Source organism: Manis pentadactyla, chromosome 7 (assembly GCF_030020395.1).
Source record: "Manis pentadactyla isolate mManPen7 chromosome 7, mManPen7.hap1, whole genome shotgun sequence".
Taxonomy (NCBI): Eukaryota; Metazoa; Chordata; class Mammalia; order Pholidota; family Manidae; genus Manis; species Manis pentadactyla.
The window spans coordinates 85,247,220-85,271,563 of NC_080025.1; the positions used below are offsets into that span (position 1 = coordinate 85,247,220).

General features: G+C 37.3%; 1 protein-coding gene across 1 annotated transcript; it reads left to right on the top strand.

Annotated features, from left to right (window-relative positions):
- The first annotated feature begins 56 nt into the window (after window positions 1–56).
- On the top strand, window positions 57–24,344 carry TMEM106B (transmembrane protein 106B). The gene is made up of 8 exons (XM_036894467.2): window positions 57–229; window positions 2,509–2,730; window positions 11,525–11,588; window positions 12,931–13,090; window positions 16,874–17,014; window positions 17,274–17,323; window positions 18,061–18,114; window positions 18,871–24,344. Exons 2-8 carry the CDS (start codon window positions 2,511–2,513, stop codon window positions 19,007–19,009), a joined length of 828 nt encoding a protein of 275 aa, XP_036750362.1. The 5' UTR covers window positions 57–229; window positions 2,509–2,510; the 3' UTR covers window positions 19,010–24,344.

Below are 24,344 nucleotides of genomic sequence, written 5' to 3' on the forward strand. Positions count from 1 at the left end.
CCTCGCCTCCTCCCGGCGCCCTCGGCGCAGGCGCGGGCGCAGCGAGCAGCCGCGCCTGCTGTTCGTTGATGCTGTCGGCCTGCTGCCCCTCCCCCGACCCGACTCCTCAGCGACCCGGCCCTGCAGGCCAGCGGCTCCAGCCCGGCACCCGGGACTCTGGACGCCGTGACCCTGTCCTCCGCCTGTCCGCCCGGGAGCAGCCTCAGACCGCGCAGCGCTCCGCGTGGCGGTAAGCGACCCCGGACGCGCAGCCCCCAGGTCCCCTTCCGGAGCGGGGCGAGCAGGGGCTCCCCGGGAAGAGGCCAGCCAGACGAAAAACTGCAAGAGGGGAGGCCATCGGGGAACTGGGGAGACCGCGAGGGACCTGGGGAGGCCTCTGGGGAGCGGGGCCCGCCAGGCGTCCTGGGAGGCGCTCAGGGCCTTGGTGACGGAGGCTTGTGTCGCCTCCTCCTTTCGGGGCCCAGCCTTCTGCCAAAGGACTTACAGGCTTCAGCCCAAGCCCCTTGGACCGGCTTGATTTCAGGCTCCCACACTTTGTGCGGCCAGACGGGCCCTTGGTTTTGCTGTTCTTGAGTTTTCTTGCACGGTTACCAGGATCTTATCTCTAACCTCTCCAGAGTAGTCTGTGTGCTGGTTTTGCTTCTGAAACTGGTAGCTTTTGAAAGGTGCTGGCTTCCTGTCTCCCCATTACAACTCGATGGAGTGCTATACTTCTTTTCCTCGATATTGAGCCTGATATCCCTGTTGTTTTCAGTAAATTAAGATATTGTCATCAAAACATTGAGCACAGAGAAGAGGCCTAGCACCTGTTTATAAACCAACAAGTCTTCAGGAATTTTGAAAGTGGTTAAATTGATCAGTGATCTGAGGTAAATCCAACTGAGAGGGCTGGGAAGCCTAGTTCCTGACAAAGGCTGGGGCTTGTCCAGTACCCTTGATGAAACAAACACCTGTCAGAGGCCGACTCGTCCAGGCAACTGTTAGATAAACAAGCCAGACTGACAGCCACTTGGCCTTCTGTGTCTTTTCCCCCTAAGGCATTAGAGTAGACTGTTCCTTACACTCCTTTTGTGTTAACAAAAGATCCCAGAAAGGCTGCCTCTGAGGCCGTGCTCCTGAGGCCCATTGACTCAGCTCATCTAGTATTCTAAAGACGCTCCAAGGTCACAGTGTGTGGGGACAGGGATATTAATTCACTCCTGAACCACCTGTGACTGGCAAATGTTGGTGTGGCTTGAATTTAATGTCACTGAGACAAAACAAGGAAAGATAATGCATTTGTAGAAGTCATAAATAATTTATGTCTGCATTTGGACAATGTGTACATAGATTTTCTTTTAATAGTAAAACAGTGAAAATAAGTTTGTTCATCATTCTATAGTTTTGCCTAATAACTATGTAGCTTTTTTATTCAGATGTTTACGCTGAGTGACCCCAACATAGATGGCATGGCAATTTCAAAAGCAAACTTTTCTTCATACTTACAGGATAAATTGAATTACTTTGGGAGTCAGTTTTCCTTGTATCAGGGAGAATTTTTGAAAGAAATACTATCTTTGAATGTCTATGATAGTATGTTTTTAGGAATTGATAAAAATTTTGGAGAAGAAATGTTTTTTTTGAATTCTGCTTTCTTCATTCATTAATTTTCCCCTCAGAATATCAGCAGATTGGATTATATGACTTTGAAGTTATTTTCCTCCATAAAATTGTATGACCTTAACTGCAGTGTTATTGCATTATCTACCTGTGGAGGTTATTTCTGTATAGGTACTAGTACTACTTATTCTTACTAGGTTTTAAATTTATATTAGTTTTTTTCATGTTGTTTTGATATTGTCATTCTAAAAATTTGAAATTAATGTTCTAAGTTTTGCTGCTCTGTATTGGTGAATTATGTTAATATTTTTGAGTATTAATTTTGTAATTTTAATTCTGCCAACTTTTGAATGAAAAAACCTGCAGGATTTGGTTTTTGAGTTTTGCTGCAAGTGTTAATATGTTTAAAGGGAGAAATGTGGGGATAAGGTTTGTGAATTGTATTTAACACAAAGAGGCACAATTTTTTTTTAAAAGGCTGAAAAATGCTATTTTGAGCTTACCTGGTGATACATATAATACCTAGCTGTAATCTGCCCAATGCAGCTTTTGCCTTCATTGCTAATTGGTTTAAAGACAGAATTTTGTTGTTGTTTTATTCTAAGAAAATTGAAGCCAGCATGTTTAAGAGAACTCTAAGAAAATGTTTACTTTTGTCAGTTTCCATTCTTGTTTGAAAACCCATTCTCATCTCAAGTCCTGTATATCATTTCATAATATTTTGTTAGAAAATGTTTTTTGCACTCTAGTAAGTGGCCCTCTTATTTCAGATATTACTGAATATAATTAACCCCCCAAAATAGTTTGACCAGTCCTTTGAAATTTGATAAATTAGATATAAATATCCCATAATGTTCTTGAGTGTACTTTTTTCCTGAAGCTTACTGTAAGATTTTTCTTTTTCTTTAGACATGGGAAAGTCATTTTCTCATTTACCTTTGCATTCAAATAAAGAAGATTCTTATGGTGGAGTCACATCAACTGAAAATATGAGGAATGGCTTGGTTAATGGTGAAGTCCATAATGAAGATGGAAGAAGTGGAGATGTCTCTCAGTTTCCATATGTGGAATTTACAGGAAGAGATAGTGTCACTTGCCCCACTTGTCAAGGAACAGGAAGAATTCCTAGGGGTATGTGTTACTGCATTGTTTTTCCTTTAAAGAATGATTCCAGGCATTTGTATAAATATTATAAAACCCGTGGGTCTAAGCACAACCTTTTGTGTTTTAAGGACTATTATGATTGTAACTCCAGGGAGAGGAAATCCCAGAGCAAAATACCTCTAAACCGGAATCCATCAAAGGGAGAAATAAAGTTTAAAACCCATTTATTGCTTACAAACTGCAGTCCAGGGCCGTCTCTTTCCTGCTCTGGCAGAAGCAAGCAAGACCTCTTTAGGTTCAGATACATGAAATTTCCACTTTATTCCTAATTGCTGCACCCATCCTTGTAATGCATGTCCAGTAAAGTGGGTGCCTTGATCATTTTCAATTACCTGCAGCTGGCCATAGGCTGCAAAGAGATGCTCTAGGCCCCTCTTGGTGGTTTGCTGATCTGCATGATATGCAGGAAAAGCAACCAATAGTCCAGTAGCCATGTCCACACAGGTCATGGCATACCAATATCCTTCTGATACAGGCAGAGGCCCAACATAGTCTACCTGCCACCTGACAAGGGGTATAAGTCCCCTTAATATTGTCCCATGTTGCTGTGAGACTCAGTGTAAGTCCCTCTTAGAACATACAAGGCAGTCCTTATGGGCTCTGCTGACTTGTTCAAAGGTCAAAGGCAAGCCCCACTGATGGACTACAACCCACATTGTCTTTTGCCCCACATGGAACACTGGTGTACCCATTGGACCGCCTCAGAGGCAGGCTTTCCTTCTAGCCAGCGCACCGGGGCCAATGTGTCTGCTTCATCATTCCCTGGGGATGCCAAGGCAAATGGCCACTCACATGATATATGGTAAGAGTCTTAGTCTGACCAGAGGCCCATAGGTCTTGCCACAACTCTTGCCCCCAAAGGGGCCAGTGACTAACCATCTGGTTGACATGGTACCATGTCAGTAGCCACAGGGTCAAGCCCTGATAGCTGGCCCAGCTGTCAGTGCAGTTATAGGGGAGAGCTCCTGGGTGATCACAAGCCATACTACCCACAACTCAGCCCATTGGCTGCTCTTCCCCTCACCATCCTCCATCCATATTGTCTTAGGATAGAAAGCCACAGCCATCCACCTCAGGGGCTGCCCATGACTGGAGACATCTATAAACCAAGCATCTTCAGGTATAGGGGCTTTTTCCTCCTGATAAGGACTCTTGGCTACCAGTGGCTCAAAAGCAAGTTCTTCCTACTTTCCACTGGTATATGTCATTGGCCCCAGTGAGCATTGGAGTTCTCCACTTAAGGGACTAGTAGAGAGCGCTCTGCGCTGCTGTAATATGCACCCCATTTGGCCAGTGTAGGTGTCTGTGCAACACCACTCCGTGGCCTTTGGGTTCAGTCTTGCACCCACCCCAAAATGAGATAGGTGGTTATTACCTTGGTCGGAGCTGTTCCAGCAATGGGCTCTGTAGCCACCAAGGTGTTTTACACAGCAGCCAGTTGCTTCTCTATCAAGGTGTACCAGACCTCTGCTCCTTTCCATAGTTGTGACTAGAATCCAGTAGGTTGGTGTGTCCGTTCAAGCCATTCCCAAAGACCCCATCCATAACCATCTTCGGTTACATGAACATCTAGCTCTCAGGGCCTTGATGAGTCCATTACACTCAAGGGGTGGACAGCCTTGACTGCCCGCTTGGCAGCAGTAAAAGGAGCTGCACATGTCTCATCCCAGTCCCATCTGATGCCCTTTCATACAACCAGTATAAGGGCTTCAAAATTTGTTTCCAAGTGCAGGATAGACACTCTCCAGGAACACAAAAGACCCAAAAACTCTTGTAATACTGCCGGAGTGGTAGAGGTAGGGAAAGCCTGAACCTTGTCTGTGACTGCTTCAGGAACAACTTTAGTTTTACCCAACCAGACAACCCCCAAGAGTTTTACAGACAAATCAGGTGCCTGAACATTGGTGCCATTCACAACCCGTCATTTCTCCTATAAATGTTGCAGCAGTCTAGGACCTGCCCCTTCTAAATCTGAAAGAGAATCAGATGTGAGCATAATATCATCAATGTAGTGATACAACTGCACCATTTGTGGTTTCTTCCGTGTGGCCAAGTCTTGGGCTGCAAGCCTGTGACGCATGGTGGGACTATGGAGGTATCCCTGTGGAAGGACAGTGAATGTCCACTGCTGTCCTTCCCACATGAAGGCAAAGTGTTCCTGACTTTCCTATGCTATGTCAATAGAGAAGAAAGCATTAGCAAGGTCTACTACTTAATGATATGTTTGCAGTTCATGGTTGAGCGTGTCCAGAATGTCTGCTATAGAGGGGACAGTAGCATGCAAAGGAGGTGTAACTTGATTCAGTTCCCTGTAGTCCACGGTCATGCCAGGAGCTGTCTGGCTTTTTCACTGGCCACACTGGGGAATTAAAGGGACTATGAGTGAGCTTTATGATGCCTACCTTCTCCAACTCCTGTAGAGTTTCTCCAATTTTCTTGTGCCACCTAGGCAATTTCTACCACTTAGTATTTGTCACCCACTGAGGTATAGGCAGAGCTACTGGTGGATGCTTAGCATGTCCCCTCAGAACTGCCTTTACCACATGTACCCTCAGTCTGAACTCACCTGCAGTGGTCTATAACCACAGGCCTTACCGGATATCTAACCCCAAAATATATTCAGGGCTGGGAGAAATGTACACAGTATACTCCTTTGGGGGTAAATGCTGTATTTCCAGTGGGATTTGGGCTTTTGTCACTCTAAATGCCTTACCCCCATAGCCATCTATCACACCAGGGTCCTGGGAAAATGCTCAGGGTTGCCATGAATCAAAGAACACTCAGCTCCTGTGTCCACCAGTGTCAGGACACATTGTACATTCACAGAGGACCAATGAATTGCTAATTACATGTGGCCTCCATTCCTCACCTTGGCCACCCCATCAGTTGAACCACAATGCCCAGACGTCCTCCTGTGGGGATGAGGTCTCGGGCGAATCCTGAGTACTGTCTCCCAGCAAGTTTTGCAGGGACACAGCCCAGGCATGAGGCTTTGACTCCATTTTCCATGTCCTGGACCTCAGCGGCTGGAACTGCTGCTCTGGCTTTAATTGGTGCCACAGTTCTAACAAGATTCTATTAGGCTGCCCATCAAGTTTTTCTTTCATTACCCTGGCCTTTATCAAATCAACCCACATCTGGGTTCTTGAGACCGTCACGGGGCCTTTTGCACTTCTTTCAGCCGTGGCCCATACTTCCCTCTGTGCCACTACTGTTTCAACCTTGCCCAGAATCTGCTAAAGTATGAGTAGCCTCGCTTATGGATTGCCCTATGTGGGGAACAAAAGTAGTCACTAGGGACCCAAAGAGAGATATGAGAGTTGTTTGCAGCACCAGATTTCTCATTTCTAAGGTGAACACCTCCGCATTGGGGCTCTGGGGGTCCCAATTATAGATTGTATTTTTCATACCCAATTCCTGCAGTACCTGTTAGAACTCTGCATACGTTTTTCCAACTACTGGGTAAGTATGGTAAATCACCCTGATTAGGCCAAACTACCCTGATGGCAGCTGTCAGCCTTTCCAGGAGTGTCTGGTTTCCGGAGGCATGATGGGCATTTTGCAAACCCTGCTGAAGGGAAGGGTGAGTTGTCAGGGAAGCCATTCTGCTCATCTCAGTACCTGACATAACAATGTTTTCCACACCCATATCCCGGAGATGTAAAAGCCATGTAGGCAGAGATTCCGATGCCTTCTGCCTATACCGGACACTGTCCACCAGCTCATCCTGGGTATAGGGAACGAGCATGGAGTGCTCCACAGCCTGCGGGGTGGCTCCTCCCTCTGAGGAGCCTGTGGTGGTTTCATTTTAATTTTTTTAGTTATAGCTGAGCAGGCCTTTAAAATAGGAGAGGATGGTACCTCAGGCGGTGGCCTGGTAGCAGATCAGCTCATGGCCCCGCCTCCTCCCCCTCTCCCCCGAGGTCCTCCTATATTCTGGAGCTGAAGGCACCACTCTTTCCTCCCCTCCCCTGCCACCTCATGCACTGTGGCTTTTCCTGCCTCCTCCCCCTCATGGATACTAAGGAATCTTCCTGGAGCATGATCTGCCTTTTCAGTAACTGTCTCTCTTCCTTAACGGCATCCCATAGGTTATTGCCCAGCTCCTCCAAGCGATGCTAAAGTGTGTCTGTCTCCCACCTAAGTCCCTCTCTCTCCTCGCTAACCCTCTCAATAATCTCTTTCTCCTGTATAACATTTTCCACTATCTTGATGAAAAGAGAGTACAATGCCAGCTGCTGCTTAGCCACCTAGGATCTCTAAGCGGTCTTCCCACTCATGGAGGACTAATTCTGCAACTTCCGGTATTTCTGCCCTTTCCCAGTTCTGGGGAAGGCCCCATCCCTCTAGGAGGTACTTTACCCTCAACCAATTCCCCACTAGGGGCTCCCAGATTGGAAGCCCCACAGCTGGGGGGATAATAACAGGTGAAGCTGCACCTTCTGCCACTGCATCCACTGGGACCTCCCCACCATCCACAGGGGGGTTCTGGGCATCTCCCCACCATCAATAGGGGCAACCCTCCCATAGGTTACACCCATTTTGACAGATTTTGGGTTCAGAGATCCTGCCAACTGCCGCCAGATGTAACTCCAGGGAGATGAAATCCCGGGGCAAAATACCTCCAAAACCGAAATCAGTCAAAGAAAGAAATAAAGTTTAAAACCCATTTATTGCTTACAAACTGCATTCCAGGGCCGTCTCTTTCCTGCTCTGGCAGAAGCAAGCAAGTCCTCCCCCTAACCTCTCAGGTTCAGATAAGCTCTGGGTTGCCCAGGCAATTACCCATTGATATGGAAATGAACTGCTCCATCCCTGAGGAACACCTGTTGGTATGCAGATGCACTAGATCCAGGTGAGATATTCTGGAAATACTACAATTTTATCCACAATAATTAAAGATAAAATTTATCTTTTATATTCAATCAAAAGAATACAAGGAGACAAACAACAATTTCCTAAGACAGTAATGAAAACTGCCCTTCTACCTCCTGGTATTTTTTTTTTCCCACCTGTTGTAGCAGACATCTACTATTTTGACTGAAAACTTAAAAGTCCTGTTAAGGGTTGAGTTCATTCTCCTCAGTTCTTGTTCCTGCTGCAACAAAGAATTGAAAGGCAGAGACACAGTAGCAAAGCAGAATGAAAGTTTTATTTGAATTGTCAGCAAGGGAGAATTGTACCAGAGTTAAGGTCGACAAAGGCAGGTTTACTTAATTACACTCCAGGAGAGAAGCAGGCCAGCATTAAGGTAGACAAAGTCAGGCTGCTGACTGTGACACTTCTTTTATGGGGTTTTTGACAGGGCAGAGAAATCCCTGATTAACATTCTTTGGCCTTGGGGGCTTGATCTGATAGAGGATTGAAGACATGGGCTGTAGTCTTGACTTTTTTATTTGGGGAATTTTTGTTATCTGGGGAGTGCCTGTACTCTGAGGTTTTTGTCTGGGGAGTGTCTGTGCCCTCAAGTCACTCTTGGTCCCTGTGACTTCATTTAATTAACTTTCTTGCTCTCTGGCTTTATCTGATTAACTCCCCAAGTTCTTGGTGGGCACCACCCTCTTCATTCCAATCATACCTGTCTTTCTGCCTAACAGTTCTGTTGGGACATCAGTAGAGGTCATATCCTAGTCCCTTTGCTATATTAGGTGTTAGGAACAATGTAAGTAATTTGGTGACCAAATATTTTAATTCATTATCTAAAGAAGAACAATAAGCTGGCCATGCCCTTACTATTTTTAAGAGGAACTATATATTAGGAGGGATGTATATCAAGATGAGACTCAGAAAAAAGAAAATCAGTTTGTGGCCTGTGACAGGGAAGTCAGAAGGAAATAATCCCCCTGTGCTGTTTGTAGGCTACTTTAGTATCAGTGACAGCAATAGAAATAATAAAAGTACCTTGTGCTGTTCTCATTTTCTGCTTGGTTGAGCTTGATATGTGAGCCTGGGGAGACCCTGAGGGAAGGACAAAGTGACAGTATAAGGTATATCAGAGTCTCTTGAGAAATATCTTAGGTTGGGGAAGTTTATATTTGAGTTGGCTCTTTGAATGCATGATTTTATCTTTGCAGGAATAGTAAGCTGTTAACGAATGAAAGGATTATTATAGTTGAAGGGATTAATAAATCACCAGGCTTGCAGGGGGCAAGAGGGTGGGTGGGGATGGGGGGTTGGAGGGGCGGTTTAGCAACCTGGAAATGTTTTTGAGGTATGGTCAGCAGGTTTTTTTGACAACCTGGGAGTGGATTGTGACTACTAGTGTGAAAAAACAAAATTCAGCAATATATTTGAAGATCTAATTGGCTTTATTAAGCTATGAATCGGGCAGCATCCCATCTAACAAGTAGAGAGGTGATCTGAGCAATTGTACAAAATGGAAGATTTTCATAGGAAGGAGGGAGAGGCAAGAAGTTACTGCAAAAGAAAAGAAAGGGTTGTTTCAGACAGATCACTCTCCCTTACAGGGAACAGCAAAGGGTCTTACACAGATAAACTCATCTTGTGGGGGACCCATGTGATTGACTACCTCATTGATGCTGACCAAAAAATTCCTATAAAAAGGTCACATTCTTGCAATAGGTTGAAACTGTGATTAAGTCTTGGTTTGAGGGGCAAATGACTCTGTTTGGGCTTGTTGTTTCTTTTTTTAATAGTAGGAAATCAAGGACTCCAAAGGTATTTTCATCTGAGCAAGTGGAAGAATGGAGTACCCATTTATTAGGATGGAGAAAAGAAGGTTTGAGTGTTTATGTCAGGGGAGAGATCAGGAGTTCAATTTTAGATATGTAGGATTGGAGGTGCATATTTGACATCTAAGTGTATATGATTAATAGTTCTAAAAAGTGCCTGGAATTCATGTGCAAGACCTAGGCTGAAGTCATTGGTGTATAGATGGTACTTAAAGCTAAGTTGAATGAGATCACCAAGCTTGTCAGTGTGAATAGAAAAAAAGAAGAGACCTTAGCAGTGAACCTTGGGGAACTGTAACTTTTCAACGTCAGTGACATTAGAAAGAATTAGCAAAGACACTGAAAAAGTGCAGCTAGAGTTGTTGGAAGAAATCTCTGTTCTGTGGTGTCCTGGAAGATAAATGTAGAAAGTGTACTAAGGAGGCGAGAGTGATCAACTATGTTAGATGCTACTGATAGAACAGAGAAGTGAGGACTGAGAACTCACCCCTGGATTTGGTGTACAGGCCTTTAAAAGAGCAGTTCAGGTAGCCTGCGTAAACACGTATAGCACATATAGAATGGGATCAAGAGAGCATAAGGGGAGCAAAGTTATATAATGAGAAAATAGGTTTTTTGAGGAGTTTTGCTGTTTAGAAAAGGAGAGGAGAGATGGGAGCTGGAGGGGTTATGAGGTTAGGAAAGGGACTTCAGGATAGATTTTATAGTATTTATATGCTGATGCGAATGATCTGTAGAGAAAAGGAGGAGATTCTTTGATAATGCAGGAGAATTACTAGATCTGGTGCACAAATGCAGAGGACTTCTCTTGCAGGAGCACCTGCAGTTTGCTCTTAGTCGTGGGAAGGAAGGTAGCGTGAGTGGACACAGAAGCAGGTAGGTGGGTGGGTGTGGCAGTGGGAGCTTGTGGACGTTCTCTTCTGTTCATTGCCTCATGAGCTAAGCTTAAAAGATAGGGAAGGAGATACTGGTGATCTGAAGAGAGAGGTGAAGCTATGAAATTGTGGTCTTGGCAAATCGGATTGAGAGTTTGAATTAGGGAAACATAGTATGACTGTTGGCATCATGAAGGGCCACTGAGATTAGTTATCTACAGTGAGACCAGTGAGTGACTATGTTTTCTCCATCCATATTTAGCCAAGTGGATTTGGGCATAATGGCTGAAGGGTTGCATTTAACGAGGATTGTAGTTTAGCCATTTGAGTACCACCAAACAAGATGGGATGTGTATAAACACACACATAGACATATCTATATCATAAATATAAAATATTTATTTATCTATGTGGGTATGGTAGTATAAATGAGTACTATAAATGAGGTAGTACAAATAAGGGGAGAATTGTGGAGGGGACAGGGAGGAATAATGAAAGCATTATGGTAAGCTTTAAAAGAGAGTTTGCTTATGGTGCTTTAACAGTTAATACAAAAAGATAATTTGTGATGCAGTTGGAAACTTGGCAGTTCAAGATCCATTTATCCACTAATTATATGGATATAGCTCAACCCAAGAAATAAATGATGAGTTTTGAAGTGGCTTAACCTAGGATTTGGCCTGAAAATTCCCAGAAGGCTTATTAATGGGGACTTTGAAGGGTGAGACCTGGAATGTGTCAGTTTGGGTTTTCAAGGGGGATACTGTAGAAACCTCTGCAGTTACAGGGGTTTCAGGACACAGATGTAGCAAAGTTTCTTCTGCTGTCATCCAGATAAGCAAATCAGAGTCTTAATGAAAAACTGAGTTTGAACGAAGGCCTGGTAAATTCAGATCTTCTGAAAGCTAGGGCTTTTTCGTTTTTTTTTTTTTTTTTTCCAGTAAAAGAATTATTCTTCCTCATTTCTTATATGATTCCAATTAGCTAAACATCTAGATATGAAAAAGCAGAATATTTGCTCAGAAACTCAACTTTTACTAGATAATTTTTATAAGATTTTGAGACTAATTTACTAAAGGAATGAGATGAAAACTAGATAATATGCTGGTCTTTCTAAACCAGACTTTGAGGGGAAGCCACTATATTTTTAATTGGTCCTGTTAATAATTTTCTAAACTACTTCTTTACTTTTAGGGCAAGAAAACCAACTGGTGGCATTGATTCCATATAGTGATCAGAGATTAAGGCCAAGAAGAACGTAAGTGATCATAAGAAAATGGCAAAAAAAATTTGCATATTTTTCGCTTCTCAAATTATGTATAAATAATTAATTAACACTATTAAAAGGAAAAGTGTTATCAGAGTATTAAGTTATGCCATCATATGCTTTGTGTCATTTAAAAAAAAAAAGATTTTATGGTTGGGGCAAAGTCTTCAAAGCAGCATAGCATTTGAATCTTCTCAAATCTATTTATTAAAACAGACAAACCTAGAATAGTAGTAGGAAACACAGAGATGACATTTTCATCAAAAATGGGTGTAAGGCATTCCTACTCACACCAGAATAAATCAGTATGCCAGCCATGATGACAGCAAGGACACAGACATTCTTAACAGCTGCATGGAAACTGTGAAGGAGAACAAAACAAGAGCCTTGGTTCAAAAGTAGATGCTTTGCCCCAAAAGAAAAGGACCTAACTCAGAGGACTTCCAGCAAATACCTCTGAGATAAGGTAACCTTTTAAAATGGGAGAACTATTACCTGGGAGGGCACACAAAAAAGGCCACAGAGATCCGTGAAGGAGCCTTGAGAAGACCAGAGGAACTAGACCATCCTAAGTCCTCAAAGACCTTAGAGAAACTCAACAGAAACTCTTGCAAAAGGACAGTCATATCCTAAGGAAGAAACTGCTGGTGATAGAATCCAATTTGTATAGGGCAAGAACAGGAAAGAAAGGCTCAGAAGCTAAGAGAGAATCTCAGAACTATAGAAGTAGATATTCATATAGGCCATCTTTTTTTAAATATTTTGCATTACAGCAGAGGATGAAGTCCTTAAACAGTGAAGCTAGGAAAGCGACCCTGGCCCATCCTCATCACCTAAAATGGAAACTTCTGTTAAAAGTACAAAAACATCTCATTTAAATATGTGCAACAAAAAAGGATTGCAGTCAGGTAACATAATCAAAGTTAATCACTTTAGGGAATCATATAATAGCAAACTCACAGGTAAAAATTCTGCTTCAGTGAATTCAGAAGGAAGAGGAGAGAGTCTTGAAATCAGTATTTTTATAGAGCTCCACAGCTTGATTCTTAATGTGTAGCCTCATTTTGGAATCACTGCAATAAATGTTCTATCTGTAATAAGTCTGAAATCCTGGTCTCCAAAAAGGTAAATATATCTTTTAAGGAGAACAGTTTAATACTTAATAGACTCAGACCCAACCCTACTCAATACTTTTATAATTTAAAAAGTTGGTACAATTGTACATCTGTTTCTGCTAGTGTAATAGGTGAAAAAATCAAAGTTGAAAAATCTCTAAATGTTGCATATAATTTTTTATGCACACATATTTGAATACTCCCATTTTCCTTTTCAGAAAGCTGTATGTGATGGCGTCAGTGTTTGTCTGTCTGCTCCTTTCTGGATTGGCTGTGTTTTTCCTTTTCCCTCGCTCCATCGATGTGAAATACATTGGTGTAAAGTCAGTATATGTCAGTTATGATGCTCAACAGCGTGCAATATATTTAAATATCACGGTAAGTACAAATTTACAGATACTTTATTCATCTCTTGATGATATTAAGCAGCACATTTGTCCCTATTGAGAGAATATTAAATGTGATGCTGGGTAACTGGTTTTGTGTATGTCTGCTATATTAACCTTCTCCATCATTTCTGGTTCTGCTGAAAATGGAAAATAATAAATACTGATGATTGTGTATAGAATCATTTAGCATTTAAAGATGTCTTTAACAGGGTAAAATATACTATTATTGGCAAAAAAGTTATTTACAATCTGTTCACTTTCCAACATTTGACTCTGAATAGACACAGTTGATCCAATAGTATTATAAATGTAACATTTTCATTTCTTTTTATTTTTGTGAAATACCATTTTTGCCATCTTTAGCAGATCATTCTTTTGTTGTATTTGAAGATAAAGTACAAGTAACCGATTCCTCCTGTAAATCTGTAAAAATGTCCTCTGTGTTTCTGTGTTTCCCTGGACAGTGATTTTTAGTATTCCACAGCCTCCCCTGTTGTGAACACACACAAAAACCTAAGAGAAAGCCTTCTACCTTTTTTAGATGTTAACATTTGCTTGAGAAAAGCATGGTTTGCAAACCACTGTATTAGTAAAGAGGAAGATATATACAGGTTGTACCATTAACAGTCATTTATAAATGGCTTCAGGCCTCACAGTCTTTCTGTGTGGCAGTGACTTGTTTGGAACAGTGATGTCTGGTCTTCAGTCGGTTTTCCTTGCAGAGGTGGTTGGTATGCCTGAAGTTGAGGTAGAGATGGTAGTTGGGAGGAGGATGGTTTGAAGGGACAGGAAAAAGGGAATGGTGTGTTAGTTAAAGTGGAGTTACCACTTAATACAGGGAAGTCGATCCATTTATCCTCATTGCTTGCTGTCAAAAGTTGTCAATCTAAGGGCTTTCTTAAAAAACTATATGGAAAAATATATATACATGCATAAAGCATAACAATGCTAATTGTAAGTTATTTCATATGACCAGAGACTACTGATTTTTAGTACTCCACAGCCTCCCTTGTTTAAGTTTAACTAGGTGATTAGATAAAAGTCTGAAATTTCTGTAGGTTCTCTGTCAGTATTTTGAAAAGTGAAATTACATAGTATTAATTCTGTTTCTTAAAATGAGTATGTACATGAGTACTATTTACTCTTTTTTTAAAAAGTAACAGGTATTTTTCTATAGCCATTTGTAACAAGGTGCATATTTTCCTTTTTTTGTTCTGTTTAAAATAATGGCCAAATTTTTTTGGCCAACCTCCAAAGTCTGTTTTAGTATTAAATATGGTAAATTTATAATAAAAAATAATAAAAACCATGTGATGTTCCCTTTTAAATATCAGAAAATGTATTTAAATGTAAGTATCATATTTTAAATTATTCAGGAATTCTCTCATTTTGGAATACTAACACTTAACTAAATTGGGAAAGACTTAACATTAAATAAATGACATTTTTATATAGATGAACATTAGGTTTAACTAGGTGACAATTAGATAAAAGTCTGAAATTTCTGTAGGTTCTCTGTCAGTATTTTGAAAAGTGAAATTACATAGTACTGGTTTTGTTTCTTAAAATGGGTAGTGTACATGAGTACTACTTACTCTTTTTGAGTACTACTTAAACTTTGTTTCCATTTCAGGTTATTTCTTTAAGATGAATTCCTGAGCGTAAATTAGCCAATAAAGATTGTACATAGTGTAAGACCTTTGATAATAAGTTATCATTATTTAAAATTTATGATTATGGCCCTTTATAAATTAAATGAATTCTTACTGCTCTCAGCAGCATAATGTCTGATCTTTAGTACTAAGCTTTTTGTCCTTATGTGTCTTTTTTATGTTTATCTTCGTGTTTTCTTTCTAACTCCTAATATATCTTTTTCTAATTCTTATAAGTACTTTTGTTCTCAGTCTGTTTTGCATATAGTAAGGATTCCAAGATTGCACTGCATCACATTCCTTGATCTTATAAGGAGGTCCACTGACTTCAAATTAACAGTTCCTTTCCTATGGTGTCTAGAAATGAAATTGACAGGTTTAAGAGCCAAGTAGATGAAAATGTTTATTTACATAAAGGTTACATATATTTCTACTATTTTAAGTAATTTTTAAACATTTCTCTATACATTTATAACTATAATAAATAAGTGTATAAATGTGATCAGATTGCTGATTGCTAGTACATTCTTTTATCTACCCTTTTTTAAAGACCTTTTTTTCTTCTTTCCATTTACTCCATTTTGCATCTTTCCATAGTTTTCTCCATATTCATATTAACTTACACACATGTTCAATTTTTCTTAAGTTATTTTTTTAATACTATTTTATTCATACTTCTATTCATCTTTGTTTTACTCACTTGTTAATGCTTTATAGAAATCTCTCCTAATTTTCTGTCTCATACTCTCATAGTTAATCCATTCTTTTTAATGGCTACATAATAGTCCAGGTAATGACCATATTTTTCAGTCTTATTTTTATGGATGGGCATTTACCTTATTTACAGGGTTTTTTTTTTTTTTGGTGGTTGGTTTTTGGCTTTTTGCCACTAAAAAGAACACTATTATTAATATCCTAATGTTTTTATTTCTGTGGGATAAGTTCTCAAAAGTAGGATTGCTAGGTCAAAGGATATACATAATTTTTATTTTAATGGACATTTTGCTAGATTACTACCAAAGTGGCTGTAATGCTTCATGTATTTGCCAGGAATGTAAAATAAGCACTTTGGCCATATCCCTGCCAGGAATACAATTTGTTGCTTTCTGTAAGTTTTACTAGTTAAATAGATATATATCAATATTCCTTTTTTACTTAAATCAATTCTTCCCTGACTATAAATGAACCAGAGAATTTCAAATTTGAGAATTTTCTTGGCCATTTATATTTGTACCTTTTTGTTTATTCATACCTTTCTTCTTGCTTTGTTTTTTTTCCTATTAAGGCTTTGCCTTTTTCTTTTCAGTTTGTAAGGGCTCTTTGCATAGATGGTAACCATTTCTATGTGCCTTTCAAATATTTCTTCAAGATTCATCATTTAGTGTCTACTATTTTGCTTATGGTTTCTTTTGATATGACTATTTTAGATGTCTTATTTATTTTTTGTTATTTCTCAATTTGATGTTTTCTAATTCTTATTTTCATTGACTGTTTTCTAAAGTAATTTGAGACAGTCATTGTGAATTAGAATCGCAAAAGTTGGCCCCAGCTGTTAAGTACAAAAATGCAGCTGCATTTCTTTCCAACCAAACAGACTTGAATCTATCCCATTTCTTCTCCATAGTGACTTGGTAAAAATCAATACACATATATGTTAAAATACCAGTTTCTTTTAAATTAAAAAGTTTAAAGTTTAACATTTTAAATGATCATCTTTATAGTTAATAGAATAGGAAATAGTTTACTAATAGTCTGTGGAGACATGTCTATATTAACACTCAGTAAAAATTAAATGAAATTTTAAAATTATTTTTACTGAATTTTTGTTAAGGCCACAAATAGATTTTCTAACATCCACTTTTTCATATACGTGTGCTAATCATTTTCTGGACCTTTTTTTTTAATTGTTTATTGTAGGCATAACATATACTTAGTACTCATGCATAAGACCAGCAGTTGGTGCATTTAATGCTTCTTAACATTTTTGTAATACTTTTTTTTCCTCCTCATAAATGAAGTATGGCCACATCTGAAGTCATTTTCTTTATTAATTTTGAATACATATTTGTTATGCTTACTTTTAAATAACTTGTACATTTTCTGCCTTCTTTCTTTTGCAGAACTTGCTAAATATAACGAATAATAACTATTATTCTGTTGAAGTTGAAAACATCACTGCACAAGTTCAGTTTTCAAAAACAGTTATTGGAAAGACACGCTTAAACAACATAACCACTATTGGTCCACTAGACATGAAACAAGTAAGCTTTAGTCATGAAATATTTTGGTGGCGTTAAATGAGTCTCAACCTTGGTATATCATACTAACTTGAGGAAGAGAGAGAATTTCCTCAAAAAACTGACTTTGAAATGTATCCCATGCATGCATAAGAGAATGTCTTAGAATCAAACTCAGAGATTTCTAAAGTTTGAAATTATGAAATGTATCCAAAATGCTTGATGTTTTGAGCCTGTTTTCTACTGGTATATTTTTATATATTTTAATTTTTTTGCCTTTCAGATTGATTACACAGTACCTACTATCATAGCGGAGGAAGAGAGTTACATGTTGTAAGTGCAGATTATTAATAATTTTTTCCCATTCAATTATAAAGTGTGAAGAATAAAGTATATGTATGTTTTTAATTTCCCATAATCTTAGCAGTCAGCAGACCATATTTTGGAATACTCCTTACCTCTAATCATCTCTGTTTTTCTGCCTTTTAACATACATGACATTTAAGTATATACACCTGTACACATAAAATTTGTTTTTTATTTTTTAATTCTAAAGAATTGGGATCCAACACACCATGTCACTTTTTATTTACTATATTATGAGAATCATATTCTCATGTATTTTAATATTTGTTGATGTTTTAATATAGGAGAACTAAAAATGTTAACAATGTATAATACTTTGCTATTGGTTTGAAGTTCTAAAGCTTTTAAATTGGGTATAAATGATTATTAATTCTTGTTAAGGAAAAGCAATGATAAATTTTCATCATCTTTTGATGTTAGTCTGATAGAGAATTACTGAATAACTTACTGGTTCCTAAAATTTTTAAACAGAAAGTAGAAGTAATTTATAGCCCATGTTGACCAATTCTACAACTGCTATAGTTAAAGTATGTATATTTAGAATAAAAAGTCATAAAAATGTTAATCCTTGAGGGATAGAAAATAAATGCTTATTTTATTATGTCATCTTACTAGTATCTCTATTAGTTTTTAACATAGGAAGAGGAATCATAAACTTTTAAATTTATAATGTCATAGTTGTCATTTTTTTTTCTTTTTAACAGTGATTTCTGTACACTGGTATCCATCAAAGTGCATAACATAGTACTTATGATGCAGTAAGTATGAATTTTCTTTTAAAGAGGTATTTCTTTATTAAAATTAAAGATGTATAACATTGCCTTATAGCATATACAGAGTGTAACATTGCCTATAACGTATACAGATGGCATTTACAAATGCCATCTTACTTGGGTTTTAAGCTTTATAAGAGTGCTATGAGATCAAGTACATATTATCACACTTCACAGGTGAGGAAATGGGGGCTCAGAGAGTAGTGAAGAAGCACATGGCTGCTAAATAGTTAATCTGGACCTTGCAGGAGCTCAGGAAAATGGCAGGTGTTGGGGTAGAGAGGAGGACTGAGCTCAAGTTCCAATTCCTTGCTGCCTGTGGTAAATAATCATTAATAGTAATGAGGAGAAGTACTATTATTGATTTGTAAATTGAGCATTATCCTTAGCCAGTAAAACATTGTAGGTTTTAGATTTGGTATTTGGGTCATTAGCTGACAGTAACACTTTTCCTATGATGAGAGAACTATAATGGTTATTTTTGAGAGTGTAATGAACTTAAGTATTTTTAATAATGATAGATACTTTGAAAATATTACATTATTGTATACAATTATTTTTGTAGGGCTTGTTCAGCCAGCATTTATGTTATTTGTTGGAGAAATACTGCATAATATTAAGTTATCCTTATTCAGATAATCTCTCTTGGGAGAGAATTTTGATGTACAAAAGTATTGTTATGTTAGAAAACTTTTTTATATATAGCTATTCAATCTTTCTCCCCATTTGTTTTATTTTTAGAGTTACAGTGACAGCAGCATACTTTGGACACTCTGAACAGATATCCCAGGAGAGGTACCAGTATATTGACTGTGGAAGGAACACAACTTACCAGCTGAGGCAGTCTGAATATCTAAATGTACTTCGGCCACAACAGTAAAAACTGAAAGACATGCATCTAGAGAATACCTACTGATTATTTTCTGAGCTCTTAAGGATGAGGTACTTACTTCCTTATAGGAGATCCTTAAACATAAACTGAATGAACAAACCTAAAGTTTACACTACGAGTACAGTTAAAATTATGTGGACTTGCAGGTTATTGCAACTCTCTGTTATGTGTTGATGATATTTGTACCAGGATCTTTTACTCAAATCTAAATTTACTGATTGGTTTTCTTCTCCCTTTCTCCCTTTCTCCCTAAAGGGGAAGACTGAGACTCCCTTATAGGACAATAAATTATTACTTAAAATTCACAGCTCCAGTTAACTAAAAACATAATTTTGGTGATGAACACACTTTGAGAAACTATTTCTGAATGTTTTATAAAATATTGCTGACAGCCTATTATTCATGAAAGACTTTTAAAGAATAATAATTTTTTCCCATTTTATAAATTCCCATTGCTACCTGGTAGTAATTCAACTATATATCTTTGCTTTTTAGCTGAACATTTATAGTTTTTCATTTGTTGAAATTCTACCCATTTGCAGTTTTTTAGTCTTATTTCAAGCCAGGGCTTGCATAACACTTATAAGCTGAAATAATTGTGGCAAAATTCTGTACGTAATATTTTTTAAAGCTCCTAAGTGTATTATTTCACACGTCTTCCCATGTTACAGTTTTGTGAAGTTTTTGTGTAATCTTCAAATATAGTTAATGTACAATACTATAAATAAATTGTGCATGGCTTTTATACAGCTTTAATAAATGTTAAGTAAAGTGGTACAGATTCAAATAAAGTTGCTCATAAAATAAATAAAACAGGAAAATGAAATTCAGAAGCTTATAGAATGTGAATATGGTTCCAGTTACATATTGGATTGGGCATCAAGTAGATTTGAAATAACTATTTTGATGCTCCACTTTCTTTTAATGTTGCTTTTCCTACTAAAGAATCATGAGGACACTTAGTAGTTTTCACAACTTAAGGTACCCAAGTCATCAATTATATGAATGTTTGAGAGGAGGAAATTATTTCTTTGGTAGAAATTATCCAAGAAATCCTGTCATTAAATGATGGTAGCTATATCAAATAAAACCTGTATTACATTTTTAAAAATTTAATCACTTTGCACATCATGTGGATATGATGCCTCTAGCAGTTACATTTTTTATGTTTTCTACTTTTATTTTGGATTTTATTTAAAGTTATTTTCAAGTATAAATTACTGACTTAGTCACTTTGCTGTTTAATATTTTCAGTACCATTTTCCATTTGGACCTTTGCCTTTTCATTTACCAAGTTCTAAAAACCTGTTCAGTACATATCACTGAGTGTAGGGGCTGTGATACCAAAAAACTTAAGTGGCTTGAGATTAATTTCTTTCTATTTTCTAGTGACAGAAATCAGGTTCCCCCATTTCACATCCCCCAAAGTGCCTAACTTAGGTCTGAAACCTGCCTACTTATCAGTGTCTGACTCTCAGTCAGTTTCTACATGTCTAACCAGTCACCTATCTAGTTTCTCATTTAGCTAGGGACCTAGAGGTAGCAGTATTTCAGTGACTGTGTGTGTAAATCAAAAAATGTTACAAGATTATCTATCATATTGTTTTGTTCTCACTTTGTCCTCATGTCCCAATAAGTTCAAAATCACCACTTATTTCTTCAAAAGCATCCTTCATAAATGCCTCCTTCAAAAATCAGTTCAGATTTATTTTCTGCTTTGTATCTCTTAACCTTGAAAAATTGTATGATGTAAATTAATTTTTCTATTGATCTGTGGTTCTAATATCCCTTTTAGAGTACATGCAAAGTAACTGCTGAGAAGGCAGGAAAGTGAGGAAACATTTGCTTTTAGTGACTTAGTTTTGAATGTTTTTCTCCATTCTTTAAGAACTTTTTTTATACCCACTTTCTGTGTAGTTTTAAGTCAGAAAAAAACTAGAATTTTTAATATGTAAAAAACCAGTAGTACAGAAATAATGATCATCTGTGACTTCTTTTAGAGAGGGTTAAGTAACTTGCATGGTAAGCCTGGGGCCAAGCAGGCTGTAAATCAGTAAAACTACCAAAAAAAAAAAACAGATTCAGGAGAAAAGAATTATAGCCTTTAGAAAAATCTGGAAAGAATGAAGGAGGCTTTAGCTGTTCTTAGGTCATGTCCAATGCAGTTTCTTAAATGGTGATAAGATAGATACTGATACATTTTTCAAACTGCTCTCAAACCTTATCCAAAGGGCATGGTAAAGATGTTGCAGTTTTTTTTCTAATACTTCCAAGAGTAACTTGCTCTTAAATTACACCTTTAATGGACTGGCCATTCTAACCAAATACTATAACAAGTCTCTGTGTGTTGATAGTACATGTATATAGCACTATGCCCTTTTCAGAGCTCTTTCATGTGTTTTTCTTACATTATTTCCCATAGTCCTATGAGTCAGACAAAGGAGTGGGGTAAGATCCTCATTTTTTAGAAGTGAACAGAGAGGCATGGAAAAGTTGAGGGACTTGATGAGATCACATATTTAGTAAATAGATTATCATTGGGACCAGATCTACTTTTTCTGTATCACATATTTGTGCTCTGTCATTTAAAATAGAGTTCATTGGAAAGCCCTTGTTGATTCAGGTTACTGTGATTAAAAATTAAAAACATTCACACAGTTAATAATGAAAGTCAAAATAATACTGATGGGCTAAGATTTGGGTACCTTTAAGTGTGGTACCTGAAATATTTTAAATGGGAAATGAGCAGTTGTAAAATATTTTGGAGCATAATCTGTAGCTTAATTTTTATTAAAAATTAGTACTCCTGGATCATGCCAATAAAGATATGGCTGATATGTTGTCAGAATAGACTATTATAAATAATAGAGATTAGTGTATTTGAGATTTGAAATAACAGTATGAAAATATTAGACACCTGATATTAGACACCTGATATGACTTGTAGTACATTATATATATATATATATATATATATATATATATATGACTATGGTTTTGTCTGCAGTTTTCTATGCTTTTTTGTTTGTTTTGGCCAATGGGGTAATTATTTTCTCTAAAAATTGATGACAAAATAAAATTCACTTCATATCTTCTGAACTGTAGTTTGGAAATGACACAGTGCAATGTTAAAATATATAGGAAGTGACTGCCAAAACTCAGTAAAAGTAGCTAAGGAGAATTCGACAGTAGGTTAATGAATCCTTTCTGGTTCTTAACCTTATCATTATTGCAATGTAATTCTGGATGTTTCATTGGCGGGCATGTCCCCAGTTCTCTCACATGCTATTTTGTTTGTTTTTTTTAAGTTCTTAATTCTTTATATAATGATTATGTTATTTATGAGAATAGCTTGTTAGGTGCTTGTCCCCGAAGATCAAGTCATGCTCAGTATAGTTATATTTATTGGTTACTTACTGTGTCACATACTGTAGGAGTGGTTTATGTGCACTGTCACCTTATTCCTCAGAAGAGACTGCCAAGGCAGATGCTGTCATGTTACTGCCCCCATGTTACATCTGAGGAAACTGAGTTTTGCAGAAGTTAAAATATGAGTAAACTTGAAAGTGGCAGGTTTGAGATTCAAAACAGGTGTGTTTGACTCAGGCATCACTGCTCTTACAATTAACATATTTTTTTCCGGTCTCTGAACATGTCTTATTTGTAAATATATGTTGCTTGTTGTACTTGACATATAAGACTTTGAGATTTTTTATAGTATTTAAAAAAAATACTATTAGGATACTTTATTCTTTGTAGATTTTTGGTATAATAGAAATGTTCATCATTAATTTTTAAAATAATCATACTTATCTGTTAGGAAGTTTTTTCTTTTGAAAAGATGTACAATTTTAAATTTACACTCTTCTTTGGTAAGCAGTATGAATTGGATTTCGAGTTATTAGGTTGTCAGCCAGAGGTTACTTACCATGATGTCATGATCTGTCGTTCATAACATCTGGAAGCAGCAACTACTTGGCTCAAAGGCATCTTAGAATAATTACTTTTATTTCTCTCTCTTTTTTATAACATCAGATTTTAAAGGAGATGTTTATCAAAACTATTTTACTTTAAGGAAAAACTGTGTATTTGAGAAGGAGTAAAGAGACTTAAACATTATTTCTTTAAAAAAAACTTATTTTTACATGAAAACAAAATATATTTGCGATGTGCTTTGATCAAAACTTTCACTTCTGTATCCCAGAGCTACTTATTTCAAAGTTAAAAATTTTCACTTGTCAGCTGATACTTGTGTATTTTTGTGCTTAGATTGTAAATTTCACAGTGGATTTTGAAACATCCTTAATTTGGATAAAAGCAAGTGATATATTTATAAAGTTGCTGTAGAGATAAAAATGGTCATTTCCATTTTATAAAAAAAACTACTGATGTGATTATGTTTGTAGTTCTTTTTACGTCTGTTTAGCACAGGTTCTAAATTTAAAAATACAGTATGGTCTGTACTGACCCTAAAAATATTCCATAAATTAATTTAACAAATATATGGCAAGTTTTTCATAGCTAAATCTAACTCTTCTAGAAGGAAAGGGTTGTCTTCTGTTTAATTACATTAATTGAAATGTGTTTAAGAGAAATGTTTTCAACATATTTTGTATACTAAAAAACAAAAAGAATTAGTATTGAGCCAATGGCCAATAGGTACTATTACTACCATGTAGACTATTACTGTTCAAATTGTCCCACTTCCCCCAGGATTTTAGAAACTAGAAGTCTGGGAGATTCTGTATCAGCTGTAGTCGAGTGATTCTAAGTATGTAAATACTATTCATCTTTCAATTACTGTATGAAATGGAACAAATGCCACGTTGCAAAAATGCATAATTTTATTATGGTTTATTTTTAGACATAAAATATCAACAAGCCATGATTTGTGTGTTTTGTCTCATGTTTACTCGTAGAACTACATTAAGTGTGATCTTGGAATGTGATTTGAAATGCTTGCCGCCTTTGTCTGCTTGGTCAGATACTTAACTGATGGCATTACTCGGTAGATTCTAACCTGTGATAATTGTGGAATAAAGAATAATATAAAATGTGAGACTATGTTTGGGCTCTTACTCTTTGTTTATATTATGTATTATGACATTGTAACAAATTTAACAAATTTCCAAATTGAGCAGTTCTGTAATTGTAACCATTGATGCTTTTCATGTAGCAAAACATGCTTATGATAAGTGAATAGAAGTTCTCCAAAATGCTTTTTTTTAATTCACTTGTGACTGTTACTCTTGTAATTGTGTATGACAAAATAAAATTTGTAAATGTTTTAGCATGAAAAATAAAATTTGTATCAGTCAAGTAA